General features: G+C 37.9%; 1 protein-coding gene across 1 annotated transcript in view; it reads left to right on the top strand.

Moving 5' to 3' along the window:
• Positions 1–6,847, top strand: part of MYO3A (myosin IIIA) — a 499,205-nt gene extending 492,358 nt beyond the window's left edge. Inside the window, 1 exon segment of the mRNA XM_053715695.1 lies at positions 6,307–6,847. Within this exon segment, the coding sequence (XP_053571670.1) occupies positions 6,307–6,847 (541 nt within the window).
• The last annotated feature ends 6,056 nt before the right edge of the window (positions 6,848–12,903 follow it).

Here is a 12,903-nt window from a genome sequence, read left to right as displayed (position 1 = left end):
AAACAAGCATAAATTGAGAAGCTAGAAGGTAACCGGTATGATCCAGTAGATAAATATAGCACAAATGAATACTATTATAGCCCCTGTGACCTGTATTCTTATAAAGAGTGCATGTATGGGGGTATAGTATGTAATATTAACAATAGGTTAGAGATTGGATTCTGGCTTGATGTATTAGTAGGCAGCTTCCAAGTGTGCTTGTGGCTGTTATGGGCTATAATCCAATATTTGACTAGGGGTATAAGTTATCTAACTGGTAACTGCAATATATAAGTAGGGTGGTTAACTAGGAGCCCCTAAGAAAAATATGGAAATGGTAGCAGGTCCGCACTATTATTAGATGTACTGTCTATCTCTCCACTGGGTTTGTTGTCTCAAAGTAGTGGTTCAATAATAGAGCTTAAAAGAGACCATATTTGCCATGTAGTAAGCCATATTAGGTTAGTGCAGTGGTAAAGGGAGCTAGGATATATAACCGTATTTCAATATATATAAGAGTAAAAGTACAAAGCTCAGACTATAACCAAGAGTTATCTGTTAACCGTAGGGAGGGATAGGTGTCAAAATTGTTTAAGTACCACCTTGTGTACAGATCTATGGCTAACATGATAAAGCAAGGGTATTGGACCATAGGCGGAATGATATTACTCTGAGCTATGCTGTGAGCTTAATAGTCATGAAATCCCAGAAAGGGTATAAGGGTATGTCTCACTAAGTTAGTGTCCTTGAAATTTAACTACCTAAAGTATAAACCATCTTAATCTAGAATACAATGTTTCTCTTTTTCTAGACCATTTGTAGGGTAATGCAGCTAAGGTGGTGTTTTGAATAGTAGGTCCAAGATGTATTTAGGCTCCTGTTATATATATATATATATAATCCCCTGTGTGGGGTAGGAGAGTTTAAGTTTGGTAAGTAGATCGTACTAACTTGTGAGGAGTATTTCTATTCAAGGTCTGTAATAGAGTGTAAATAACATACAGTGCCTACAGTACTACTGAGAGGTCATATATAGCTAATAGGTAGAGTCACCTTGGTAAAGATAGGTTTCACTTGAGGCCCAGATGAGGTACAAGGAAATATAGGTCATAGGATATACAGAACAGGTGCTGATTGTGAGCCAATATTCTGCAGGGTAACACCTAATTTTTAAATATCTTAATGTGTAGTAGCATTGTAACCACCTTCTATCAGGGGCTAGTGATTGAAGTGTAAATGCACAAGTATCCTATGTAACAGTGAGTGAAATGTAAAATGCACCAACAGCCGTAATAACATGACTCCCCAGGTGAAGACAAAAGTGTTACCTTACAAACCGACTCACTAAGCTATCTCCATAGGGCCCTATTGATTAGTCATATCAAGAAAGAGAAAATAAAAAAAAACGTTGTACATATAAGAAACACCAATATTAAACAGAATAATAGGGTAATATTGTAGATTGGATCAATTAAATGTCATATGTGTGAGATGATCCGTGGGGCATGATCTGGGTTAATCTAGTAGCATGTCTCTGTACAAAGTTCTATTATCAAGTCAGATTACCTGCCGTATGTCCGGGGATCAATGTTCAACCCTCTCAAGAAAAGATTCTGACTTTGTTATTGCCCACATGGAGATAGTATGAAAGATCCGATGATTGGAGCCCCACGTTGGTTCGATGCATGAACAGGCTCCCAGATTGCAGCGGTATGGGCTTTTACCCTAAGCCCATAGCCAGAACCTGGACCAGAGTTTTTTATATTGCAGGAGGAGTCCCACTCGCAGAGATAGATTACCTTTGGCGGAGAGAATAAATTGCGAGATCCCACCAGCCTGGCCACTTCCTGAATTTGATTGTACAATTGCGATCAGCTCCGCCATCTTATGTCTCGTGGTTACGGGTAGTCAGGGTCTTAGCTATGGGAGTCGGCCGCACCTCTGCAGCCAAGTGTCTGCAGTGAAGAGCTGATTTTCAGGTCTTCCTTCAGGTATGGAGTCAGTGTGGATATCTGTCTGTGTAGCGGATATTCTATGTCTGAGAGCTGTCCTCTCATTCGTTACCAAGATGGTGATCATCTTCTGGTTACAGTGGGAGTCCAATAGGCCCTGCTGAAGAGTATCTCTCCGCACCAGGTAGTCTGCACATTTTAGGGCAATATAGTCTGAGGTTCCTCTAAGCTCTTTTGTTGGAGGTACTGGGGTCTGGACTATAACACAATAGTTTAGGGAGATCCTTCTCAGAACTTATTGGCTGTCTGCCTCCATCTTCAGTGTGGGCAGATATGATAGTGTTTAAGAGATCATGGAACCTACTATCCCTCTTCTGCTCAAATTCTGCCAATAAAGCACATAGAGTAGCTTGAAATTCCTCGATCATATTAGTTAGTGTAAGCGATTGAAGAAACCTGTTTCACCCGGAAAACTGGGGTGGGGGGTTGGGATAGATGTAGTAAAGCTGGCACTTTACCTGACCAATTGTCCGGAATAGGGCTCATAAGAGACAAAAGAGATGTGATTATATAGAGCATAGCAACAAACTGTATAGAAATGTTTCAAGATGTGATATCTATACTGTAGGAACCTGTATTCTTAGTGATGACAAAGATAATCAGTGAATCTTCCAGAGGATATCAGGAACCGCTATTTTTGCGACCAGACATGGACGCTGCCCGGACACCCCCCCCCCCCCCCACCCCCTGGTCTGAGTATTTAGAAAACTGCTGATCTACTGGGATTTTCCACGCATAACCATCTCTAGGGTTTATAGAGAATGGTCCAAAAAAGAGAAAATATCTAGTGAGTGGCAGTTGTGTGGACTACAATGCCTTGTTGATGTCAGAGGTCAGAGGAGAATGGGCAGACTGGTTTGAGATGATAGAAAGGCAACATTAACTCACATAACCCCTTGTTACAACCAAGGTATGCAGAATACCATATTTGAATACACAACACATCAAACCTTGAAGCAGATGGGCTGCAGCAGTAGAAGTCCTACACTGGGTGCCACTTCTGTCAGCTAAGAACAGGAAACTGAAGCTACAATTTGCACATGCTCACCGAAATTGGACAATAGAGGATTGGAAAAACGTTGCCTGGTCTGATGAATCTTGATTTCAGTTGCAACATTCAGATGGTAGGGTCAGAATTTGGCATAAACAACATGAAAGCATGGATCCATCCTGCCTTGTGTCAATGGTTCAAGCTAGTGGTGGTAGTGTAATGGTGTGGGAGGATATTTCTTATTGGCACACTTTGGGCCCCTACCAATTGAGCATCCTTTAAATGCCACAGCCTACCTGAGTATTGCTGCTGACCATGTCCATCCCTTTATGACTACTGTGTAACCATCTTCTAAAGGGGAACTTCCAGCAGGATAATGCACCATGTCACAAAGCTCAAATCATCTCAAACTGGTTTCTTGAACATGACAATTAGTTCATTTTACTCCAATGGCCTCCACAGTCACCAGATCTCAATCCAATAGAGCACCTTTGGAATGTGGTGGAATGAGAGATTCGCATCATGGATGTGCAGCAGACAAATCTCCAGTAACTGCTTGATGCAATCATGTCAATATAGACCAAAATCTCTGAGGAATGTTTCCAACACCTTGTTGAATCTGTGCCATGAAGAATTAAGGCAGTTCTGAAAGCAAAAGGGGGTCCAATCTGGTACAAGCGTACCTAATAAAGTGTCCGGTGGAGTGTATGTATATATATATATATATATATATATAAATAAATCTATCCACTTATGACAGGCCATCAAAAAGGCTTAGAGACCCCCATGACTGCTTATTATAAATTCTATAAGCTCCGTTGAGTAGAGGCTTATGGGAACCCCTATACACACATCAAAGTTATATCTGTACCCAAAGGCCTTAATTTATATGAGGATAACATTTTGCTTTAATAGTCTTCACAATCAGAATAGTGTACCACATTTGTTTGTAATTTTAAGATGGGTTTTAGGTTGCAAACCTTCCCTTATGTTCAGGGATCTCCCTAGTTTGTGCAAACTTATTTTTGGTGTACCAAACGACATCAAATTGTAAAATAAAGTGTTTTATTCAGTATCTACAGTATACTGTATGTTGATTTCCTCTGTGAAATTTGTTAATTCCTTAGTCTCCCTTATTTTCTTTAAAAAAGTTGTTAACCCTAGTTAAGAACACAAACAACATACTAAATACTTCAAAATAGTTCTTGATGTCCCTATTCTAATCGACTTATAAATCCTAAACGTAAAATCCAGCTAGACATATTCCAATTTGCTGCCTATTTATAAGGCCATTTCCAGAAAAATAATTGATCTTTTAGCCAAAAAATGTCATAAAATAGCCCTGAATTAGTATATAGTAATGTGTGTTCTTTTTTTCTAGCAATAATTGCGGTTGTTATAGTAACTGCCCAACTACCTTTTGCTACAATAATAAACACTAAGGACCAGATTACGAGTGGTGAGTTAACAGTTACGCGTGAGTGAAAAGGGGTTTATTGTGGGTGTTTGTGTGCCGGGTTTTCCACTCATATTACAAGTTGAAAGTAAAAGCGATCGCTTGAGCGCAATCGCGATTTATGCTAGAATGATTACTGCATCCTCAGAGCTCTGGTTAACTTTTTCGTGAAACATAAATTGTCACAAAACATACCAAAAATACATTAAATAATACAGTTACACTGATAATAACACTATCTAATACAAATTATAAAAAAAATATTGCACAAAAGTTATATGTGCTCAAAGATATGAGGTTTCATGTGGAAAAAGGCAGGCAAAGCGCTTTAATGTAGAGATACATACATACACGTCATATATTTATATGTGTATATATGCATTTATATGTGTTTATATGTACTTACAGACATATACACATATCAACACATAGATACATATGTACACATATATAGACATATACAGTGCATTGGATCCCTTTGCAGTTAAGTAGATGAAATTATGTAAAAGCTTATTTATGCTGTGTATTTACTGTAAATATTTCACATTCCAATGTTCTGTACATAGCAGAATATGTTCTATGTATTTTAAATAGATATTCCTATATATAAAGTGTATGTATATATATATCTATATGCATGTATAGATATATATATTGTACCAAAACAGCATCAGATATATGTAGAAATGTGTATTTATTAATAAATAGAACATATTCTGCTATGTGAAGAACATTGGAATGTGAAATATTAATATTTTCATGTTGAGTTAGCGCACTTGAGAATATGCGATCGGCTTTGGGTACGAGAAGGGTGTTAGACTTTTTCCACTTTTTTTGCTCCCTTGACTTCTGTGGGGAATACATTAACACAGACGGTATATTATAATCAGCTTTTTGTGTGCATCAGGTTAGTGCACGAGCCAAAACTTTTTACTTTCAACTTGCTATATGAGCGCTACCAGAGGTGCACAAAAAGCTTACTTCTAGCGGAGGCAGCCCACGAGCAGCAGCGCTAAATACCACTTCACTCATAGTCTAGCCCAAAATATGGTATATGAAAAAAAGAAATATTAACCATTTTTAAATATGAGTTAAGTTAGCTCCTTTTTTTCCCTTGTTATAAATTATAATGCATTTTACAAAAGCATTTGCTTTATAGTAAGGCTTTTCAAAAGGAAAACATAGTTTCTATATGAATACCATGGGTATGGAAAGCTCCACTCGGTGTATGTCAAAGTTTATAGTAGTTTACGTTAGCTCAAATGGCAGTAGCCTTTACTAAACCCTTTTAAAAAAAGAATGCACCTAACATATGGGCTAATTGTAATTACTAAAGGGCTTATTTGTATTACATTTGAGCATATCATTGTAAACATATTTATAGCTTTGATATTGTGATGGCCAACACATGGGGGGGGGGCACAAATAAATATGTTAGAAGCCGTAGGGGCCTTATATTGTTGTTTGCGTTTTTCATAGCCATAACATTATATATTTCCTAATAATTTTTACATTTTTTGTTCCTGTTTGTCCTGAGGCCATAAAAAGAAGCACAGAGGGCAGACAGATGGTCACCCCTGTTGTAGAATATAAGCACTCAACATTATAATTTATAATGAAGAAGTAAGCAAAGCATATTTCTTCTTTGTTGGTGCTTTATACATAAAGTATAATAATAAAAATATGTTTGTTTTATTTTTTAAAAGGCTGTTATGATAAAATAAAAGTTTGAAACAATGTTTTATTAATTGTAAACATTTCATTTTTTCCTTGTTCTTGTATGTATTATATAAATGGCAATTTAATTAATAGTTTCTCTCTTTGTTTATTTCTTAACTTATTTTTGTTACATTTTCTAATCATGTCAGGGAATCAATAAAGAAAAAGGAATCTGAAAGCAAAGATGGCAATACCGGGAATGATGAACCAGATGAAAAGAATCATGAGAGTGAAATTTCTAATGGTAAAAGTGAAGAAGAAGCTGCTGTTGTCATCCAAAGCCATAGTAGAGGACACGAAGAAAGGAAACAAATGAAAGAAAGCCACCATAAAGTGTCAGATGAAGGAGATGTAACTGATGCAAATGACAAAATGGAAATTCTGTCAACTGCAGAAGAGGAGGAATATGATAAAAATGTTGATGAGGTTAATAACATGAATGATAAAGAAGATAAGGCTGCCACCATAATCCAGAGTAATTATCGTGGTCATAGAGATAGGAAGAAACTCCAAGAAGAAAGAAACAACAATTTAGGAAACAACCATGATGCCACACATAACATTGATCTACATAAAAAGCAAGATATTCTAGAGGTTGAAAATAATGACGATGATGAAAACATTTCTGAAAAAGCCACGTCGGACCATGATGAACAACATGCCATCCTACAGGTCCATAAAAGTTTCTGATTCTACAGGAAAAGTCACATAGACAATATAAAGTCAAATGAGATGGAGATGCCTACCGATAAAGACAAAGAAGTAAACATGGTTGAAAATCGGGAGGATTTAGAAAAGGCTGCAGTAGTCATACAAAGCAGTTATAGGGGATTAAGAGAGAGAGAACAACTTAAAAAAGAAGGAAAATTGCACAACAAAAAGAACACTGTGGAAAAGTGTGATGAAAATGAGAAAAGTGAAGCGGACATACAGTTGACCTTGTTAAAGGAAATTGAAGATTTGTCAAAGTTTACAGAAGAGGTAGGAAATTTCTGAAACACAAATGTAGAAGTAATTGGCAGTAATATTGTTTGAATTTTAATATATAATGGTTAAGTAATGTTTTAAAAACTATTATTTTTATTGTTAACCTAATTTTTATATTTATTTTACAGATATCTAAGTTGTCGGAAAACTATTTATCTTTACAGCAACATCTTAATGATTTAATTTTGTCAAATCAGTTAAAACCAGAAAAGACTGCTGTTTTTTTGAAAGGACAAAATACAAAAGAAAACAAGACTAGTGAAAGTGAGATAGGTACGTGGTTAATTAATGGAAACATTTTGAGGGGGATCTTTTTGATGAGATTGATTTAAATAAGAAATGTTATCATTACGTTTAGCTAAAACAATGTCATATATAAAAAATGAGAAAAAATATCTGAATGAGGAAAAAAACAAACATTAACTAAAATTTAATGATCTGATCATTGTATAATTGTATTAATACATACACTCAGTAGACCAGGCCTTGAGCTTCATATTTAGATTGAAATATTTTTTTTATTGAACAATTGGTACAATACACATTCTATATCAATAGCAGATACCATAAATAAATCACAACTGTAAAGCCTCTATTACACATTTCTCATCATTGTACTGCTTTTTACAAATCAACATTTTCTTTAGCCAGTCTTCACTGTGTATTACGAGTTGAAGCTCCAGTAGAAACATGAGTCCAATTGTTACAATTTTTAAAGGTCTAACAATGTTTAACAATAAACCTAAATACCCTATATAACCATAATGCCAGCTCGCTTCATCCTTTAATTTGTTGTATTATCAATAAACAGTTCTTACGAAATCTCCACATCTTAAACATCCACAGAGCCCACTGAGTACTCTCATTTGCAGTATCTACCGCTGCTCTTAATCTACTGTTTCTTTCTCCCTTGCTTGGTAGCTTATCCTATATGTGTTTTTCATTAAGGATCCAATAAAACCAGACTCTATTGAAAGATTCCACCTCGTCTTGTATGTATGCTGCAGTCTCGCATAAGCTAAACATACTTCTAATTCTCCCTAGCACTTCCATTCTCTCCGGGATTCCCACCTTCCAGTATTTTGCTATCGATATACGAGTCACTGTACACACAATTCTAATGAATTTATTTATAGGTGCATTGAATCTTGGATCCTCACCATTCAGCAAGGCCTGCATGGGCGTCAATGTAACCTGTTCCTCCAATATAGTGGTTATAATCTTAGAAAGGTCGTGCCATACTTTTCGTACCCCCGGGCACTCCCACCACATATGAAAATATGTACCTAGCTGTGTGCACCCTCTATAGCATTGCCTGGAACCTCCCCTCACCATGTGTGCTGTCTTTAAAGGGGTTTAATACCAACGAAATGTTGTCTTGATGTTGTTCTCCCTCAAATCAGCTCCTAACAAGCCCTTACTGGAGTTTAGAAAAAATCTGGTTCCAAGTCTTTAGGTCATATGTTACATCTAAGTCCGCTTCCCATGTAGGGCAGTCTGTGGCTTTGAAATTATGTGTGTTTCCTGTATGAATAAATATAAGTGGGAAACCGCACTTTTCTGTCTGTTTACTGCACTGCACAGTTTCTCGAAAATATTTTTGGCCTTGGCCTCCCTGTCCATCCTGTTATATAGCGTGATAGCTGAGGCTATCTGTAGATATACAAACCACTGCAGAGGCAGAGGTCTAAGTTTGTCCTGTAATTGGTTGTAAGTCAAAATCTTCCCATTGGTTAAAAAGTCTGCTATACGGTAAAGGTCCTTGTGTGCCCACTTGTCTATCAGTTTATGCAATTCTCCTGAGATTATACACTTTAATGGTCTTATGAAAGAGTTAGTTGGCAATAGTGTTCCATTCCTATTGGTTGCTGCTAGCTGCCTGATAGCTATTTTAGTGATCGGGTTTTGGAAGCTTCCGGGTCTCCCTCTAGGTTCTTTACCCCATAATATATCATCTGGGCCGTCATAACCCCCAATGAGGGCCTCTAACTGGGGCCATACTACATCCTCCTGTTTCCTCCCTAAGAGAGAATTTTGGGCTAGTCTAGCTGCTGTGTAATAATCCATCAAGTTAGGAAGTCCCACCCCTCCCAATTGGCGGTGTCTGGTGAGAGTATCCCGAGATATCCTCGCGTGTCTAGATCCCCTAAGGAATTTATGTAAGTCTGTCTGGAGGGTCTTCAAGTCAGATTTATCTATCTTTATAGGCAGGGAGCGAAATAAGTATAGGATTCTTGGGAGAATGTTCATCTTAATTGACGAGAGTCTCCCATACCATGAAAAGTTATGCTTCTTCCACTTCTGCAGATCAGATCTAATTGATTTAAACATAGGAATATAATTAGCTCTATATAATTGGTTAGATTGTGCTGTCAATCTGATCCCCAAATACTTTATGTCATCTTTCACCCATTTGAAGTCAAAGTTTGTTTCTATGAGTTTGATAGTGTGTTTTGGTAGACCTATTGAGAGCGCCTCACATTTGTCTAAGTTTATTTTATATCCTGAAATGGAGGAGAACTGTTGTAAAGTTTTATAAATGTTGGGAAGCGAAATGAGTGGCTTGGTAACTGTTAATAACACATCATCTGCGAACAGAGTGATCTTATGTTGAAATTGTTGTATTTGCATGCCTGAGATGTCTGGGGAATTTCTTATGTTTGCAGCTAGTGGCTCGATACATATCGCAAAAAGAAGGGGCGACAGGGGGCAGCCCTGCCTGGTGCCATTAAGAATGTTAAAAGTATTGGACTGGTGTCCTATAGCTCTGATATATGCTGTGGGTGTGGAGTATAAACCTCTTAGTGCTGTCATAAATGACCCAGTGAACCCCATCCCTGTCAAAACTGTATCCATGTACGCCCAGTCCACCCTATCGAACGCCTTCTCCGCATCCAAGGACAGGACCAGAGAAGGCGTTCGCTCATGGTACAAATAATCCATAACCGTAATCATTCGTCTAATATTGTCTGGAGCCTCTCTGTTTTTTATGAACCCTACCTGGTCCGGGTGCACAATAGAGGGTAGGATATGTTTTAAGCGGTTAGCCAGGATTTTAGTGACAATTTTCATATCTTGGTTTATTAGAGATATGGGTCTGTAGCTTGAACAAAGTGCGGCGTTTCTACCCTTTTTTGGTATTACAATAATTTTGGCTTGTAAGAGGTCAGCAGATATGGGTTGGCCTTCTAGAATATGGTTGGCAAATTTAACTATATGTGGAACCAGGGTCTGTCTGAAGAGTCTATAATATTCCCCTGGGAATCCATCAGGACCCGGGGCCTTGCCTGGTTTGAGCTCTTTTATAGCTGCCACCACTTCAGCTTGTGTGATTTTTGTATTTAATTTGTCTTGGTCTTCTGTGGTCAAGTGTGGAAGGTTAGCCAAGTCCAAGAACTCCTTAAGCATATTTTGTGTTTGTGCGTTATGTTGGACCTTTTCCCCATCATACAGGTTTCTATAGTATTCTGCAAACGTGTCCACAATTTCTTGTGGGTGAGATGTAATACTTCCTGTTCCTGTCTGAATTCTCGGAATAGATACTGATTGATATTCATCTCTAATTTTTTTGGCTAAATACCTGTCAGGCTTATTTGCGTATATGAAATAGTTGGCTTTAAGCCTTTGGGCTGCCCTAATAGAGTTATTATTCAAAAGAGCATGCAAATCTGTTTTTTTCCGTTGTAGGGTCTGTAAAATGAGTCGTGAGTTGGTCCGTTTGTGTTCCTTTTCTAAAGAGTCAATATCCCGTTGTAACCCCAAGTATCTATTGTCGGTCTCTTTCTTGTGAATGGCTTTCTCTTTGATTAACAGACCTCGAAACACCGATTTGTGCGCTGCCCAAACCGAGATCGGGTTCACCGTAGAATCAGTATTGATTCTCCAGTAGTCACTCATTGCTTTTAGAAGTTTGTCTTTAGTGTTGGGATATTTTAGACAGGTCGGGTCAAACGTCCATGTCCTAGTCCTACCTGGGTCAATAATGGAACCGAAAAATAGTTGTGTGATGGAATGGTCCGACCAGACACATGTATGTATATTAGCCTTGCGTAATGTAGGCTGCATTATTTGGCTAGTAAAGATATAGTCAATTTTTGTGTAGCGTTTGTGTGCTGAGGAGTAGTATGTAGTGTCTGTTGTGTCCCCGTATAGTGTGACCCAGCTATCTTGTAGCCCATGTGGTGAAAGTAAGTCGTCAATTTTTGCAGCTATTACTTTTTGTCTAGATTTTTTCTTTGATATATTTTCTATCGTGGACTTCCTCAACGCTGCCAGATCTATATTGAAATCCCCTGCTAATACTATTCTCGATCTAGACCAGTTGGTCAATAAGTCGGAGATGTGTCTAAAAAATGGTTCCTGCTGCTCATTTGGGGCATAAATATTACATAGGATTATTTCTGTACCCTGTATGTTGCCCCTTACTAAAATATATCGACCTTCTTTGTCTTTCATTGTTTCCCTGTGCTCAAAATTTAAAGATGAGTGAATCAAAATAGATACCCCTTTAGTCTTAGTATCAGAATTAGCATGGAAGTGTTGTGTATATTCTTTGGACCAGTACCTAGGAATCTGTGTATTCAAAAAGTGTGTCTCCTGTAAAAACAAAATATCGGCTTTAAGCCTATTGTATTGTGTCAGTGCAGTCTTCCTCTTTATATCTGAGTTGAGGCCTCTCACATTATGAGTTATCAGGTTAACTCCAGGGAAGTCTTGTGATGTAGTCATGATAATGTATCACCCCAATTATACAACCAGTCCTGATTCATAAGCTCTCCCTCTCTACCTGATTGCTTTAGTGTATCACAATTCTTACCATCCTGTAAGACCCCAACAACAAGCTCCTGATTTCCAACTCTAGTGAAACTCTGGGTGTGGCTGTTACCTTGTATGAAGCGAAACTGGCATAGTTCAAAACATTTAAAGAGCATAAATAACTTTGGTTTTCCCTGTAGAACGGAACAGAAAAAACAACATAAAATACATAACATGAAGTATATATTAAGCATTAACATAATTTATAGGAGATGATACTAGGTTTCTCATAACATTATCTCAATTCTCTATAGGTGGTATGATATATCAGAAAAGATTTAGCCCATACTTATAACCTTTATGTTAACAGTCTCAAACCCTTGGCCATCATAATATATCAATGTCACATGTAGCCTCCACGACACTGCCGAGACAATGTCTAGGAGGGAGTCTTACCAGTCTCTCACATTCGTTATATCTTGAGGTAAGCATAGTTCAAGGGTGAGATCAGGGTTTAAATCTCTTGTTATTTACTTTTGTCCAAGTGGATTTCTTGTTTGTTTGCTTTAGTGCTTGTGTCCCTGTGTTCTCCTCAGGGTCAGGATCAAATGGTATGTCCGGTGTTTCTATACCAAAGCTTCTGCAAACCTCCGGTATCTCTTGGGTAGTCCTAATCGTGGTCACCTTGCCGTCTTTAAGTATATTAAGGGCAAAAGGAAAGCCCCAGCAGTAGGGAATTTGATGTTTTCTAAGCAGTGATGTTAATGGCCTTAATCTCCCCCGTCGTTGAAGTGTTCTCACACACAGGTCCTGGAAAAACTGTACAACATTCCCTTGGTATTTGAACGTAGGATTTTTGCGAGATGCGTTTAAGATTTTTTCCTTATCAGTAAATTTGAGAAATTTGATGATCACATCTCTTGGTGGCATATCTTTTTGTGGCCTGGCCCGGAGCGCTCTGTGGGCTCTCTCAATTTGATAGTCCGTGTCATCTGTAGCCATTG

The sequence above is a fragment of the Bombina bombina genome, chromosome 5 (assembly GCF_027579735.1).
Source record: "Bombina bombina isolate aBomBom1 chromosome 5, aBomBom1.pri, whole genome shotgun sequence".
Lineage (NCBI taxonomy): Eukaryota > Metazoa > Chordata > Amphibia > Anura > Bombinatoridae > Bombina > Bombina bombina.
The sequence above is the reverse complement of the archived record's forward strand: the minus strand, read 5'-3'. Positions and strand labels throughout refer to the sequence as shown.